At 48.9% G+C, this 17,768-nt stretch overlaps 1 protein-coding gene across 2 annotated transcripts in view; it reads left to right on the top strand.

Annotated features, from left to right (window-relative positions):
* The first annotated feature begins 2,862 nt into the window (after window positions 1–2,862).
* Window positions 2,863–17,768, top strand: part of TSC22D1 (TSC22 domain family member 1) — a 72,042-nt gene continuing 57,136 nt past the window's right edge. For both annotated transcript variants that reach the window (XM_079975121.1, XM_079975122.1), the window contains exon 1: window positions 2,863–5,694. In XM_079975121.1, coding sequence (XP_079831247.1) covers window positions 2,885–5,694 — 2,810 coding nt within the window. In that variant the 5' untranslated portion in view covers window positions 2,863–2,884. The remainder of the gene's footprint in view (window positions 5,695–17,768) is intronic.

Below are 17,768 nucleotides of genomic sequence, written 5' to 3'. Positions count from 1 at the left end.
TAAAAGACGCCTGCTCCTTGGGAGAAAAGCAATGACAAACCTAGACAGCATCTTAAAAAGCAGAGACATCACCTGGCCAACAAAGGTCCGTATAGTTAAAGCTATGGTTTTCCCAGTAGTGATGTATGGAAGTGAGAGCTGGACCATAAAGAAGGCTGATCACCGAAGAATTGGTGCTTTTGAATTATGGTGCTGGAGGAGACTCTTGAGAGTCCCATGGACTGCAAGAAGAACAAACCTCTCCATTCTGAAGGAAATCAGCCCTGAGTGCTCACTGGAAGGACAGATCCTGAAGCTGAGGCTCCAATACTTTGGCCACCTCATGAGAAGAGAAGACTCCCTGGAAAACAGCCTGATGTTGGGAAAGATGGAGGGCACAAGGAGAAGGGGACGACAGAGGACGAGATGGTTGGACAGTGTTCTCGAAGCTACCAACATGAGTTTGACCAAACTGCGGGAGGCAGTGGAAGACAGGAGTGCCTGGTGTGCTCTGGTCCAGGGGGTCAACAAGAGTCGGACACGACTAAACAACAAGGGTTGGCCTACCCCGAAGTCATGAGTTTCCACACCCAGAATTTGTTGACAAACCATGCGAGTTTATGTTAGCACATGAGTTTATGTTGGTGCAGAGAAAATGGAGAATCTTTGAAGCTGGAATGGCCAGACATGCAGTTAATAGGTCTTTTTTTCACAGCTGCTGAGTGCAGTCACTGATCCTGCCCATTTCCCCCTCACCTTTGATGGCATTTGGTGAGCTTTGTATGCTAGGCTGCTACAGGGTGGTCTCTTGGTCTAATTGCACTCGCTAAGCTCGTGTTCATGGACACTTAAAAACATAGCAGGAGTAATTATCATCAAAGCAGCAAAAACTAAGATTATGAGCCAAAGCCAACAAATCTTTGATTTCCTCAAACTCAGCCTTTTAAGTAGGGTAAGTCTGTAAAATAAGCAGATTAGCTGCAAATGTTTCTGTACTGAGACACTTCTCTGCAAGATCTCTCCTACATTTGTCTGCTCCACTGCTTTTCTGTGGAATGAGAGGACAAATCTGTGGGTTCAGGAAAATAGGTATAAAATATAGAAAAAATTCCTGGATGCCAAGATCCAAGTTTGGGGCAAGTACTCTTGGGTGAGAAAACCCTGGCGGAGGTTTGAAATCACAAAACATGCAGCAAATTTAAGTGTGGAAATGTAGGGTGTTAGACCTTTAAGGCACGCCCTTGTGAGATATGACCACCCTTCTTCCCTCAGCATAGGAAAAGGCCACCAATTTGGTATGTTAGCAGGTGCCATTTTACAAACACTTCAGAAATTAGGTTCATATGCTCTTCCATACGTCCGTCAGATGTATAACGGCTTAATCAGGTAGGTAGCCATGTTGGTCTGACGCAGTCAAAGTAAATATAAAAACTAAAAAAAAATTGTGTGCACACGCACACAGAAGCTTAAACCTAGAACAAACTTAGTTGGTCTCTTAAGGTGCTACTGGATTTTTTTTAAAAAAAATATTTATTTATTTTGGCTTAGTTAGAAAGTGGCAAAAGTTCCCAGATTATTGGTACATGCTACTTTTTCCTGGTTGGGTTTAATGTGGCATAGTATGCAAAAACCAACCGGGGGAATTTTTATTTCAAGCATGGAGATATACAGAAGAACAGAACTTCACTTGCAGAAGGTATAGAAGGCAGGCAGGTTTTCAAGGTGCAGGCGCTGTACTCGGGTGGAGATTCTGTCAGTCTCCTGGGAGTGTTTTCAGGCTGTGTTCCGTCTGGGGAAGCGCTTGGCATATTCGGCCCGAATGAACGTGCAGACTGAATGTGGTGCTTTGTATTAAGTCCCCCCCCCCCGTTACTAGGGCGCTTCTGCTCGTTTTCTCTATGGGGAGAGGGTCACCCCCACCAAGAACTGCGAAGGGGCGTGGGGCGTTTTCCGAGTCCACGCGCCGCCCGAAAGCCCGCCTTGGTCTTGACACGCGTCTAAACCTCCCCGTTCTGACGGCCAGCCAGACCCAAGGGGCGAAGCAGCAGCAGCAGCAGCAGCAGCCGCCGCTCTAAACCGCCTGGCGAGAAGGGCGCCGCTCCTGAGGGAAAACGCGCCCTTCTCGCCAGGCGGCCGCCTGAGGAGAAAACTGCGGAGCGCCAGGCCGACGCCCCCGCCATCTTGTCGGGCCGAGCCGTCTTGCGGGTCTGCCCTGGCGGCCGCCTCGGCAACCTCCGGCCGCCAGAGCCGTAACTCCCCGGCTCTTCTTCTCCCTCCCGCCCTCCTTTATGTCTGCGCGCTGCCTGCGGTTGCGCCTGCGCCGCCGCCAGCGCCATCTTTCTCCCCCCCATCTCCCCTCCCTTGGACAGAGCCAGAGAGGGAAGCCGGAGGAGGAGGAGGGAGAGAGAGCGAGCGGCGGCGGCGGCGGCGTCTCGCCCGCGAAGCTTCCCGGCTCCTTCCGCGGAGGGAGAGGCGTCGGAGGAGCGAGAGAGGGGCGGCTGCTGCTGCTGCTGCTGCTGCCCGGGCTGCGTCAGCTTCCCCGCCTCCCTCCGCCTCGCCATCCTGGATGGGGAAGCGCCCGGCGCCCGACGGCCCCGCCGGGACTGCGCGCACGAGCCTCGCCGCCGTTCCGGAGCCGGCTGCTGCTGCTGCTGCTGCTGCGTCGTCGTCGGCGAACCCTGCTCCGTTTCGCCGGGAGGATTGGCGAGGCCGGGAGCCCCGGGGGCTTTGTGATCTGGTCGGGGGCGGCGAAGGGGCCGGGGCCTGAGTGTCACATTGCCCGGCTGGAGAAGCCTCTGGTGGGTCTGCTTGCCGCTCCCTTTCTGTCTGGGCTCCTCCGCCTGCGCGCTCCCTTTCCCTCCTCGCTCGCTCTCCGTCCGGGGCTCCTTAAAATAGTGCTCGTTCAATGCACCAGCCTGACTCAGCGGCAGACACCAGCGTCGGGAAGATGGCGCACCCGGCGATGCTTCCTCGGAGGGGCAGCGGCAGCAGCAGCAGCAGCAGCGTCGCGGTGCCGGCCTTGTGTCCGGCAAGCATCGGAGGCAGCAGCAGCAGCAGTGGCGGCTTGGAAGATTCCCCGCCGCCCTTGCTGGTTCAGCCGCCGCCGCCGCCGCCTCCCTCCTCCTCCTCCTCCGCAGCGCCGTCGTCTTCTCCCGGGCTGCCTCCTCCGCAGAGCCTGACCCTCCTCTCGACGCCGCAGCCCCTCGGCCCGGCAGGGGCCCAGATGAAGAAGAAAAGCGGCTTCCAGATCACCAGCGTGACCCCCGCCCAGATCTCGGCCAGCCTCAGCTCCAACAACAGCATCGCCGAGGACACGGAGAGCTACGACGACCTGGACGAGTCGCACACCGAGGACTTGTCCTCTTCCGAGATCCTGGACGTCTCCTTGTCCAGGGCCACGGACTTGGGGGAACCGGAGCGGAGCTCCTCGGAAGAGACTCTGAACAACTTCCAGGAGGCCGAGAGCCCCGGCGCTGTCTCCCCCAACCAGCCTCGCCTTCTGCAGCAGCAGCAGCAGCACCACCCCTCTTTGCCACATCCCTCTCAACATCAGAGTGTGGCCATCAATGGCAGCATGCACCCTTCTCAGGGACATCATTATCACCGACATCACCATGCGCCACACTCCGGGATGGTCGGCCCAGCGGCTCCCGGAGGACCGCCGTTTAGCCCTTCGTTTAGAAAACTGTCTACCGCTGCAAGCTCTGATAGCGTTGTGGCAGCTGCCGTGCCCGTTTCTGCTGCATCATCTGCTGGTATGCCTGTGGCCGCTCTTGTGTCTCATTTCCACGCTGCTGGTACACCTGGGGTCACTTCAGCCGGCGGAGCTACGACCAGCACTTTAAGCAGCGAGACGAGTGGTAGCTCCAGTGGGGTGAGCAGCATGCCTGGTCCCGTTAATGTGAATCTAAGTAACTTCACAAGTACTGGTAGCATAACTAGTGGCAGTGTTAATGTGGCGGTCTCGAGTGGGCTTGGCAATGGCACGAGTACTTCCTCTAGCGCTGGGCATTCCAGTGCAGGAGGAGTTGCTGCAGCAGCAGGAACATATAGTCAACTGCAACCTGCAGCCAGCACCTCGAGGTTTAGAGTTGTGAAACTGGATTCTAGTTCAGAACCTTTCAAGAAGGGTAGATGGACATGCACAGAGTTCTACGACAAAGAGAACCTCGTGCCAGTTGCAGAAGGAGTAGCTGTAAATAAAGCGTTAGACACTCTCAAACAAAATTCACTTGACGTGACTTCTGAAAGGGAGAGCACCAGTGGGAGCTCAGTTAGTAGCAACGTAAGCACACTGAGTCACTATACGGAAAGTGTGGGAAGTGGGGAGATGGGAGCACCAGCGGTGGCACAGCCGCCACCATTTCAAGCAGCAGGTTCTCAGCAGTTGGATTTTGGCAGCACCGGCCCTCAACCTGCTCCAGCACCCAGCATACCCCAGAGTGTTTCTCAGTCACAGCTTGCACAGCCACAGCTTCATCCTCAAGATGTAAATTATCCTCCTCAAAAGCAAGGGGTCCAGCCTCCTGCATCAGCTGTCCCTCCTCCAGTAAATATAGTAGGTGGCCATCAACAGCCTGCCATGGCACAGCAGCTACCATACACCCAATCAACGCAGCCTGGGCCACCTGTTCCGGTTGTGCCACAACTGCACCAATTGCCGTATGGGCAAGGACAGGCACAGCATCCGCCACCACAGCAGCAGCAGCAGCAGCAACAACAACAACAACAGCAGGTACCTCTGCAGATGGCCCCAGGGCATGTTAAACCAGTGAATCAGAATTCTGTCACAGGGCCTATGCCAGATTACGTACAACAGCAGCAAATGCTTCAGACTCCAGCTTCTATGCAGGCAGGACCTACAATGGTAGGAACGGCTATGCCTGCGCCTGTTGCTCAGGCACCAAGTATGCAGCCTTCTGTACAAGCACACCTGGCTGTAGCATCCTCTCAGCCTGCTGCACATGCTCAGACAGCAATGCTGACCTCAGGAGCTGGTGCTCAAACAGTGAATGTTGGACAGCAAGGAAGTGTACCTCCCATGGTGCAGCAGCCAGCAGTTGCAAATCCGATTGCTCCTTCGGTGGTGGCACAGAGCGCTCCTCCTCCATCTTCCCATGTGGTGCCCCCTGTTCCAGCAGGCGTCGTTCATCCTGGGTTGCAAGGTAGCACATCAAGCCTTCCTCAGCCCTTGGTTATTGTTCCACAGAGTACTTTGTTACCTGTGCAAGCAGCAGAATCCCTTGTTCCAGGAATGGCTGGTCAACAATTGCCTGCTGTTAGTCCTGTACCTTCTGCCAGTGCTGCTTCTGTCCCATGCCAGTCTGCTTCAAACGTGTTGCCCACACCTATGAGTTTGCCTCCTTCAAAGAACATAGCACAATCATCATCAGGTGCGCAAAATGGGAACTTGGTCCAAAATGTGTCTACTAGCATCAATTTGCCCGCAGTCCAAAATGTGCCACAACAGGTACCACCACTGAACTCTGCCCAGTTTTCTGCCCAGTCTCTTGTTCAGTCAATTACAACCCGAAGTGAAGATTCCAAACGCTCTACGGAACCCACCTTGGTTGGCCTGCCCCAAACCACCAGTGGAGAAAGTGGCGCTGGAGCATCATCAGCCATGTCAGATGGAGGCAGCAGCATGGCCGCCTCTCTTTTCCCCCTGAAGGCACTTCCGCTGACAGTGCAACTTGTTGATGGTGAGGATGAGAGGTAAGATCATGCCAAGTAAAAATGTTGTGATAGCTTGTTGTCAACTGCACAGACCCGTTCCCAACCAGATACGGGCTTTGTAAAGAGCTTTAGTAACTGATGTTAGCACAAACTGTGTTTGTTCATTCTGGTGCTTTTGTTAGTTACCTTGTGCTATGAATCCTTAGCAGTAGTGCCAAAAGGACGAACATGGGAGACTTGAGGCAGGGAAAGAAACTTCAAGCTAGGAAGACTCCCAGAATCATAGTTCACAGTCATTGTCTCTTTCTAGGAGTTAGGGTCTCCTTATTGTCTCTTTACGCTACTTCATCTAGAAAGTGCATTGATTTCAAGAACACAAGGGAAACATAAACATTAGCATAATCAGCAAGATTTGGATCCAAGCTAAGGCTACTGCAATCTCTTAACTTACATTTAGATAAGCCTGAATGCATTCAAAGAAGCTGTCGAAGCATTTACTTTCCAAACACTTTCACTTACAAGTTTTCTTATTTTTTTGGCTCAGAATCGCTTCCGGTTTCTCCTGTGTATGGAATGAGATATTGCAGATGTTCATCACAGCCCAGACACTTCCAGTATTCTTTTCCATTATGCTCCCTACTTCTGTTTTGTAACTTCAATATATATATTTTAAGGTGGTGCTCATTGCTTTTCTTTTACAGAGAAACCAGTTGCTACATAAGGTTTGAAACATTTTGAAAGTGATGTTGTGCTTGACATACAAATGGTGTGGTGCTGGTGTCACTCTCTGTTGGAGCAATCTTGCTATTGCATTACATGTTTCATTAATCATTTGACTTCAATAGATGATTCTAGACTTCTTCTTTACAGCCATCATGGTGCTAGTTAAAAACTACCAGTGATGAAAAGCTGTCAGTACAATCAGGTTCGTGGTGTTGGCAAAGGGTTTTTCAGGTGGTAGGTCATGAGTCCCCAACCTTTCTGGGCCCAGGGGCACATTTGGAAGTCTAAGAAGCCGTCTTGAGCACCACATAGTAAAAGCTGGTGATGCTCCAAAACAGGTAAAACACACAACCAAAGAAAAGGCAAAGCACCTCCTTCAGACAAACTGAAGCTGACGAAACGCGCAGTTTCAAAAATAAAACATCTAGTGCAAAAGACCCCCCAGTTGCTGCACTGACTCCCAAGTTCGCTAGACAATAGTGCGCTGGGATCTCTTTTGCTTGTCTAAAGCGTTTCAGAGGGTATCGTGCAAGGCCCCCAGCTGCCCCCCAACCTCGTCCTCTCCTTTCCAGTGTTGAATGTATTGGGATCAGAGGAAGGTGGGGGAAAGGGTGAAGTGACTGGAGGCCTGCGCTGTGCCCGGTGCAGCCCAGGGAGCATTGAGGGATGTGCCACGTCAAGGAATCCAGGAATATGATATCTCTTGTCAATTCAAATCTTCTGCCCTTTCACTTGTCTTCTCAAAGTACTCAGTTGGAATCAAACAGGTCCATAGACTTTCAGTGCATCTCATCTCTCTGGTTCTGAGCTTGCTGTGTCAGAGATATAAAAATATGGCTGGGTTGATCCATTATTTGTTACAGTTTTATCTAGTTCTCTTTTAAGGAGTTCAGAGCAAACTTGTATGTACACATCCCCACCCCAGTGTTCGAAATTCCCTGGTCGCTAGTCGCTTTCTGCGGCTCAGGCTCGCCCCCTTGTCACCAATTTTAGAATACCTGTTGTGAGGTTTGTGACCGAAATCTCCTCTGCAGGCAGCATCCCTGACTGAAGTGTTGCCTTTCGGCCTGCGCCCCAGGAAGCTTGTTGATAACCTTTCCATTGTAGGATTTGCAAAAGGAAGCAAACAAGCTGTGAAAAAGCTCTCTAATGGGCCAAGGAGATTGGCTGATTTCCACCCCTCCCCTTAGAACAGCTAACTTTGCAGGTAGAAACTCAAAACAGTCTTTCAGTGTTAGACATGTTGTGGTTTGCAAGTTTTACTTGTGGGGCTTCTGATTTCCTGTGCTGGCTGGTTATTTAAGGGTTTCAAATGGTGACCTCGCTTCTCAAAAGTGAAATGGCTCTAGCAGTAAAGATGCGCCTCTTTTCTTGCTTTGCCTTTCATTTCTTCTCATAATAATATTTTTTCTGGCTTGCCTGGAAGAATAATGGTTTGCCCCCTTTAGATTCTGCTGCATCATTCCCCCCCCTCCCCTAGGAATACAGGTTGAGCATGGAGGTGGGGAGAGAAGACTGGAAATTATGACAAAAAGAGGGTTTTTGCAGCAGGGGGGGCCCTCCCTGTGTATCTGCCCATTCCGAAGTTTGTATCTGATGGTGTACAGTGGTGCCCCGCAAGACGAACGCCTCGCAAGATGGAAAACCCGCTAGACGAAAGGGTTTTCCGTTTTGGAGGCGCTTCCCAAAACGAATTTCCCTATGGGCTTGCTTTGCAAGATGAAAATGTCTTGCGAGTTCCTGCAGGTTTCCCCCCCTTCCCCCCCCCCTCACGGAACTGATTAATTTCGTCTTGCGAGGCACCACTGTAGCATTAAGAAGACGAAGAAATGCTGTTGAGTGACAGAAAAGTGAAACTGCTCAGTGCCTACTTTGCCTTAATCTTCACCCAAGAAGAAAGCAGTGGCCAAACTGGTGATAGGAGAATAAATGATGCAAGGAGGGAGTTATAGTCCAAGATAGGAAAATGGGTGGTAATCAAACATCAAGCTACTTTAACACTGAGCCTAATTTGTCATTTTAATGTTCATTCATCCAGTACGGAGATATCCTTTTGGAGCACCTCACAGCCTCTTTTAGTTAAAAACTACCTCGAAGAACTTGGTGTCATCAGCAGACTTTGCTAACTCATTTCCAGAAAAGGCTAGAAAGATGTTCTGTCTCATGCTGCAGACTTGGGTTCAAAAAGCAAACACGCTTCCGGTAAATCTCACTCGCTGTCACAAATGGGCAAGACCAGAACCGAGAACTAGACCAGAATGGTTTTCTTATCTATTTCAAGACATAAGAATAGTTACTTACACTCCTCCTTCCATACCAAATACAGTGGTGCCTGGCAAGACGAAATTAATCCGTTCCGTGAGGCTCTTCGTATAGCGGTTTTTTCGTCTTGCGAAGCAAGCCCATTGACAGCTTAGCGGATTAGCGCTATTAGCGGTTTAGCGGCTTTTAGCGATCAGCTGTTAAGCGGCTTATCAGCGGATCAGCTGATAAGCAGCTTAGCGGCTTAGGAAAAGGGGGAAAAAAGGGGGGGAAACCCGCAGGAACTCGCAAGACATTTTCGTCTTGCGAAGCAAGCCCATAGGGAAATTCGTTTTGCGAAGCGCCTCCAAAACGGAAAACCCTTTCGTCTAGCGGGTTTTCCGTCTTGCGAGGCATTCGTCTTGCGGGGAACCACTGTACTTGTTTGTTCTTCCTCTTGCTTTGAGCATAGCCCCCCCCACCCCCTTTTAACATCTTTTGCAAGCCTGAGCTCATTTTTGAGATTTAGCCTTCCTGACCTTCTCCCTGCAGATGTTGGCCCTCTTCTTTCGCGGGTTGCCCCTTCCATTTCTTATACAAGCCCGTTTTAAATCTCAGTTCATCCGTAGTAAGCTCCTTATGCAGCCACACTGGCTTCTTTTGATGCCTCCCACTTTTCTTTCTGGTTGGAATTGTTTGAAATTGTCCCTTCAGTATCTCACCTTTAAAAAAACTCCCATCCATCTTGGACTCCCTTCTCTTTTGAGTATTTCTGACCATGGGGTTTCACCCAGTGGTTTCTTACTTTTTTTGAAATCAGCCTTCTTAAAGTCCATAGTGTGCATTCCAGCTTTCCCTTTCCTCTGTATAATGAATCCCAAGAGGACATGGCCAAAATGTTTTGTGTATATTGCTGAGAGTTAAGAATTTTCACATGATTGTTGATCGTTGTTGTATATTTGTAGCTTGGTTTTCCCCCTGGTGCTCAAGGCTGTGAACATTGCCTTTACCTTTCTCCTTTTCTGCTCACAATACCCCTGCGAGGTAGTTCAGCTACCAAAGTTGTGAATAGAATATTTTTTGCTTGTTATTTAGTTGGCAACCTTTTCGCTTGTTTCTTCGATTTGGTATTTTGCTATAAACATCAAGGCGTTGAAATGTTGCAGTGAGAGCAAGGAGGCTGCTTCTCCTGTTCGCCTTAAATTGGGGGTGTAAAGAGCTCCCCAAGGATCAGCACTGGGACTTGTGCTTTTTAACTTGTTCACAAATGATCCAGAGTTAGGGGTGAGTAGTGAAGTGGCCAAGTTTGGTGGTTATACTAAATCGTTCAGTGTTGAAGAGCTCTGAAAGGACCTCCACAAACTGAGTGAATGGGTGGTAAAATGGCAATGGCAATTTAATGTAAACAAGTGAAAAGTGATGTATTTTGGGGATAATGTCACATTATACGCTCATGGGGTCTGAACTGGCAGTGACTGACCAGAAGTGAGGCCTTGGGGTTGTAGTGGATAGCTCAGTGAAGCTGAATGAAGATGTTGACCCAGTGTGCAAAAGCTGTGAAAAAGGCAAAATTGTTAGTAAAGGAATTGAAAATAAAATGCAAATACAGTGATACCTTGGTTTAAGAACAGCTTAGCTTATGAACAACTTGGATTAAGAACGCTGCAAACCTGGAAGTAGTGTTTTGGTTTGTGAACTTTGCCTTGGAAGCAGAACATGTTTCGCTTCCTGCTGAGTGGGTTCCGTTTGTAAATTGAGTCCCCCTCTGCTGTGGGAAAGCACGCCTTGGTTTAAGAATGCTTTGGTTTAAGAACGGACTTCTGGAACGGATTAAGTTCGTAAACCAAGGTACCACTGTACCGTAATGCCATTTTACAAATCTATGGTGCCATTGCCTTTGGAATACTGTATATAGTTCTCACCTCAAAAAGGAGCTGGAAAAGGTTCAGAAAACAACATCCTGATTGAACAAGGGGATTGAGCAGATGCTCTCTGAGGAAAGGTTGTGGCATTTGGGACTTTTTAGTCCAGGGAAATGACAAGTAAGAGGTGACATGATAGAAGTACTTAAATTATGCATGGCATGGCGAAGGTGGCTAGGAAAAAATGTTGTTCTTCCTCTCTTGTAACTCTAGAACTCACTGACATTCAGTGAAGGTTCATGTTGGGATATCTTCACACCGTGCATAGTTAAACTATGGAGGTAGTGATGAACCACAACTTGGGTGTCTTTTAAAGAGCATTGGGCAAATCATGGAGGGTAAGGCTAGCTATGGTCTTCCTCCACAGTTGGAGAATGTTGCTTCTGAAAACCAGTCGCTGGTGGCGCAAGTGCTTTCGGTCCTCCATCTGCAAAACACTTGACTTGCCTTAACAGGGTTTATGCAAGGGTTATAACAAGTATGTGTCACACTCTGAGCATTTTGAAGTGCTTTATCAACTAAGGAGGAGTGAGACTCCTCTGTGCCAGGTACTGAAACGAGCTATTTGAATACGCAGCTATATTAAAACAAAAAAATAGTCTGTTGGAGTGAAGTGAAGCAGACAGACGGAAGGAACCTCATTAAACAACCTATGGAATTTGCTGCCACAAATTTTAGATTTATTATTTTTTACAGCTACAGTGGTGCCCCGCAAGACGAATGCCTCGCAAGACGAAAAACCCGCTAGACGAAAGGGTTTTCCGTTTTTCGAGGCGCTTCGCAAGACGAATTTCCCTATGGGCTTGCTTCGCAAGACGAAAACGTCTTGCGAGTCTTGCGAGTTTTTCCCCTTTCCCCCCCTTTTTCTAAGCCGCTAAGCCGCTAATAGCACTAATCCGCTAATAGGGATGCTTCGCAAGACGAAAAAACCGCTAGACGAAGAGACTTGCGGAATGGATTATTTTCGTCTTGCGAGGCACCACTGTACTTATACCCTGCCTTTCTGGAAACCATTCCAGTGCATTTTACCATTTTAAAAAAATAAATAAAATATAACAATTTATTTAAATGAAATATAGGAGTTCCCAGAGACCAGTTGGTGGGAGATGACCCTGCTGAGAAGGGGACAATCCTAGCTAGCTAGAGCAGGCTGTGTGGTGCTGCTTGCCTTCCTGCTTTTCTCTCCTGGCATCAAGATGTGTCTGCAGTTAGGGTGGCTTGAAAGGGATTTTAAAAAGTCCATTAAGTGTAGCTCTATCAACAGCTGTTGGTTATGCAGGTATCTCTCATCTTACATGGGAGTTATGTTCTCGATCATCACACATATAAACAAAAGCCAGAATGCCCCCTGGAAATGTGTAAAAAGAACCAGAAAACCATTAAAAACCATTTTAAAAAATCACTGCGCTTAATGGTGAGAGACAAATGTGGCTCTAAATCTTCTGCTTAGTCTTCTTTCCTCTTCCCCTTTCTGGATGCTGCTGCAGATGATATAAGGAGGGTGTGGGGTTGACTGGTAGCGAGAAAAATTCTTGGCTATGGTTCAGATCCAGAGGTGGGTTTCCTCGGCACATCTGGTGCTGCTGGTTTCTTTGTGAGGAACATTATGATTGACAGCTGCTGCCGTTGTCTCTTGAACTCATCAAACATTTCCTTGTACATTCTCAAGAGTGTCTGTAATCCCATGGTTGATTGTGAAGCTGCGTTCCATGGAGGGGTCAAACTCTGCAATCAAATCATTTGTGTGCTTTATGACTCCATCTCTACCACTTCTTCCTGGATGAGGTCAGCAAAGCCATCACCACCCATTTGCCTGGCCATCTGCATAATGTCCTCTACCTCTGTGGCAATGCTTGGAAATCCCTTGAAATTGGGCATACATTCCTCCCACAAGTTCTGCCAGTATGCATCCACTGTTTTAGCCTTGATTGCATCCACTGCTTGTTTGATGTAGGTGATGCAACATGCAATGTTAAAAGAATTGCAGTATGCGGTGAGGTCAAGATCCAGAACAGCATCCATCACTGTGATCATCCAGGAGAAGGTGAGCTTCGTGTAAGCAGCCTTGAAGCAGCAAATCACACCTTGGTCCTGTGGGTGGGTGAGGGAGGTCGTATTGAAGGGGAGGAAGTCAATCTCCACCTCGCTGTGTGCAAAGTGGAGTCCCATTGGGATGCCCAGGAGCAATGACCACAAGCATCGTCGCTTTAAACTGCAGGTGTTTCTCCTCCAGGTAACATCTCATCTCTGGAATGAAGCCCATAAATGATGAAGTCACCCAGGCCTTTTTGTTGGATTGCCAAAACACAGGAGCACATTCTTGTTCTTGCCTTTTAGGGCACGGGGTTTTGGAGGGCTGTACAGCAAGCCTGGCTTTATTAAGCGTACAGCCGCATTGCCACAGAGCAGCACAGTCACTCGGTCCTTTGCAGCTTTGAAGCCAGGAGCTTGCTTTTCAGCTTTGGCAATATAAGTCCGTTCAGGACTTCCAGAAAAGTCTCGTCTGTGTTGAAGACTTGCTTTGGAAGATTTGCCATGACACTCAGCAGCCACTTTAGTTGTGCAAGGTTTTTTGCAGCCTCCTTGCCTTCTGATGCAGCCTCCCTTATCGTTCAGACATTCTTCAGGTTGAAGCAGAGCTTAAGGCTGTTAAGCAAACCTGAGCTGGCTTTAAATCCCTTGGTAGGCTGGTCCCCATCTGTGGTGGAAGGTTTGAAGTGGTCATCAAAGCTCAGAGCCTTTTGATGCGAGATGTTGCCATCCACAGGAACATGTTTCTGGTTCATGTATTTCAGCCACAAGTTCAGTGACTTCTCCATCGTCACCAAAGCCTTGCCGTGCACCTTTTGCAGTCACTAGTGCACTTGCTGCCACAGCCCCACCAATCTCCTCTTCACGCACCTTGACGGCACAGATACTGGGCCTCTTCCAGCCAAATTTGTGTGCCACAGTACACACATACTTGTCATCTCTCAAGCGGTCCAGCCCAGCCAACTTCTCTTCCAGCGTGGCAGCCACCCTCCGTTTCTGAGCAGCTGGTTAGGACAATGATTATGGCTTACGTTTTTGGGCCATTCTGCAGTCTGAAGCTCTGCCAAACACCTCCTCAGCACTCCAGGGCTGCTGCCCCTTTCCCCCTTCTCTCCGGCTCCCTTTCCTCCCACGTGCACCATTTTCTTACTTCCTTTCCTGTGTGCACCATTTTTGCATTGTTCTTAAATTTTTAGAATTATTTTGGAGTGATGTGTATACAGTGTAAAATGCAAGTCACCTGTAATGCATAAAAAGTACCTCTAGGCCAGGCATGTCCAAAGTCCATTTGGGGGGCCTAGTCCAGCCCACTGGTCGGTTTAATCTGCCCCTGTGGCACTTTATTTCCTGGGGTAACGCCCCCCCCTCCCAAGCTGAACAACTTCAGGAACTTTGGGGTAAAATAGTAAAAAAAGCTCAACAACTTTGTCCGGCCCTCATGCATGTTCACTTCATCAAATCTGGCCCTCTTTGAAAAAAGTTTGGGCACCCCTGCTCTAGGCTAAGAAGTGCTGTTCTTCAGCATATCAGTTGACAACTAACTGGGTGTGGCGGAAAGACAGGCTGTAGCCTTCAGAAAACCTGCCTGTGTCTGCTTCCCAGAGCCACCTGGCTGGCCACGCTGCAAAAAGGGATGCTGCACTGCATTAGGGCTGCTTTTTTTTTTTTTTGTGAAATGACGGCTACCAATGCCAAGTATGGATAAAACAAGAGCCATTGTGATTTTGATGTCGTCAGTGTTATAGTCTGGTGTGGGGATTTCTTTACAGACCAAGGGCCACTTTTTATCGTTGGTAACCTTCCAGGGATTGCAATGCAGTGGTGGATATATCCAAAGTGGACAGAACAACAGATGTGACTTAAATCTTTACAGAGGAGACTACATACATTCCAGTTATGGAAATAACAAGGGTTTATATATGCCCAGGATAGGCATCCTTTCACGATGACTGCAAAGCATTTGAGTGGAGCAGTTTGAAGAAGCAGGGCCTATTCACACCAGTAATTTAAATCATGCTACACTCCAGGTGACTGTCTGCAATGAAGATACACCAGGTTTACTGGAAGATCTTTCCTGAGTGGTGCGAATCTCAATGGACTTAAGTTTCTGCAATCTTGCTTAGAGCAGGGTCTGAAGTCTAACACAAACAGCAGCTATTTCATCAATTTTGGCCAACTGTGACTGTAGCCTTCTGTCTGCTCATCTGCTGCTGAAAAGGTCCCTGTGTGAAGCAAGGTTGCGGCCCACACCGGTTGTTCACCACTTCCGTACATGGGACCTGCATAAAATCCTGATTGCTGTTCAAAAGCCACTGATTGAGTCGCTGCACAAAACATCCTTAAGGCTCATATCTCCCAAAGTCCATTTTATAGTGTCTGTAACCACAGCCAGACTGGTTTCTGATTTCAGTGCTTTCCGTGGCACGCGATCTATGCATTTTTTACTCAGACTGAGTGGTCATAAGGACTGGTCCTTCCGTGTTAATTGTCACATGTAATTGCAGTCAGGGTCCTGCCCTAGTTGGGATTAGCTGTTGTCCAGCCCAACAGTCAAACCCCCACTTCATGAGATTGTATGGTTGACACCTACCTGAAATGTAGATCTATGCGAGTCGTGAGTTGGCCTGTTGGGGACGCATTCTGTTAACTAACTGCGACAAAGTATTAAGTGTTGACTGCGATCCCTGCTGAGATAAGATGGCGCCCGGCACACTTCCCCTGTGCCGATGGATGCCTGTGCCAATAGAAAAAACCTGAGCTCTCTTAGCAGAGTTCTTAGCAGAGGTCTGCAGCGGTAGAAAGTGTTGCCTTGTGTGTGGATAATAAATCAGACTGAATGCAGGCTTCTTGCTAATCTCCAACAGCCTTTAATGAGAAGAAAAACACCATAAATCATCCTTTCGTCTCTCAGCCAAAAACAAAAGGAAACTCACACACAAAGAAAGATTCCCGTATGTGAACATAACCACGCCTCAGAATGTGAGACGTCACACAGAACTGTTTAACCCTGTAAGTTCTGATTCTCCTCACACCCCCTCTCGTCTCACATCCTGAGGGAAACTGTGAGTATAACTCACCCCAAACACAACCCTTCACAGAACTCCCCATGTCGCTGGAAGGTCAAGGGTTTAGTAAACCCATCAGCTAGGTTCTCTCGGCTCGAACAATACTTGAGCCGTATCCAACCTGCTTGGACACTCTGACATACATTCTGGAAACGTATGTCCAAATGCTTGGTTCTGGACTTGAACTGTCCAGATTCTGCCAACCTAAGACAAGGTTGATTGTCTCCCCAAACAGTTATGGGCAAGCAACAATCCCCACAAATCTCTTGGATCAAGCACCGGTAGAAGTCCAACTCCCTGCACAAATCCGACAACGCACTGAACTCAGCCTCAGTGGAAGAAAGGGCAATAAGACTTTGCTTCCGGGACTTCCACCCAACCAGGGATTCCCTGAACTTTACCACCAGCCCAGACACAGACTTCCTGTCCCCAAGAGATGCCCAATCGCTGTCACTCCAGCACGTAAGCCGTGCGTCACCTTCAGCTGACAACATGAGGCAAAAATCTTTGGTATCCTGCAAATACCTCAACACTCTCTTGATGCCTTGCCAGGCATTCACACTGGGCTTTGTAGCCTCCCTGCTGAGCGGATTCACAGCAAACGCTATCTCTGGTCTGCTCCACTGAGAGAGATACAACAGACTCCCTAGCGCTGACTGAAACACCTCAGGGTTTTGGAACTCAGAATGCTCCCCAAGCTGACTGTCCTTCACAAAGTTGGTCTCCATGGGCGTTTTGACCCCTGCACAGTCAGACATCTGGAACTTCTCAAGCAACTGCTCAATCTTGCCTTTCTGACTGAGCAAGAAACTCGCGTTCTCAGGCCTGTCTATCCTAATGCCTAGATAAACCTGAACGGGACCAAGGTTTTTGAGCTTAAACTTCTTACCAAGCTCTTTGGCAAAACCTTGCACCTGTCTACCTGTCTGTGCCACGTACAGAATGTCATCTACAATCGTTTCCTGTGTCTCTCCTGACCCCTTCAGGTACAGGCAACTGTCTGCAAGACTTTTCCGGAAACCCAAACTTTCCAGAGCTTCATTCAGGCACATGTTCCAATTTCTGGCTGACTGTTTCAAACCATAAATTGACTTGTGTAGCTTCCACACAACACCTGGCTTATTGCCTTCAAACCCTGGAGGAGGTAGCATGTACAGATCCTCCTTCAGATCTGAGTTCAAATAAGCCACATCCACATCAAAGTGGTCACTTGGTGCCCTCTTTGAGCAGCTACTGCTAAAAGCACGCGCAGAGTCTCACTCTGGGATGTAGGAGCATACACTTCGGTGTAATGCAGCCCCCTTCTCTGCGTGAACCCTCTGGCTACAAGCCTCGCCTTGTACTGAGGTTCTCCAGACGCTGTGGGCTTAATCCTGTAAACCCAACGACAGCTCACGGCCTGCTTGCCCTCTGGCAGCTTTGTGGTGGAGAACACACCTAAGGACCTCATTGAGTTCAACTCCTTTCCCATTGCCTCTTGCCACTTCCTGGCTTCCGCTTCAGGCAACTGTTGAACCTCCTCAAAACTCTCTGGTTCACACTGCACTAAACCAACCCACACGCTGGTGACCTCAAACCTCTCAGGTGGTACCCCCTTTGTAGTGCATGTGGAACGTCTGAGCACTGTCTCAGGTGCTCCCTCTGACCCACTGGGGCCAGCAAGTGTGTCCTTGTTATCAGAAGACTCCCCCTCTGACTTACTGCATTTTCTGGCCTTCTGCACTTGACTAACAGGAGATGAAGGCTCACTTTTGGGCTCTCTTTTAACAACCTGTGGAGCTGCCCCTCCCTGTTCTTGACCCTGGTCAGAGACCTGGTCCTCATCAACAGGTTCAGCTTCTAACTCTCCCTCCTCAGCAGAATCAGACAGACACTCTGAGAGAATGTCAGGATTTGCATGGATCCTTGACCACCCACTTTGCTCACAGAACTCAGCACTCCTGCTTACTAGAATCCTGGACTGATCGCCTTCTGGATAGGCAAACCTCCACCTTTTTGTCCCAGGCTCGTACCCACAAAAGATCATTTTCCGGGACCTCGGGTCACCTTTCTTGCGTTGAGCCTTTGGCACAAGCACCCAAGCTTCGCAACCAAACACACGGAAGAAATGCACCTTGGGCTTCTTGCCGTG

This window comes from Podarcis cretensis (assembly GCF_951804945.1).
Source record: "Podarcis cretensis genome assembly, chromosome: 5".
NCBI classification, from domain to species: Eukaryota; Metazoa; Chordata; class Lepidosauria; order Squamata; family Lacertidae; genus Podarcis; species Podarcis cretensis.
This window is presented reverse-complemented; position numbering and strand designations above follow the sequence as displayed.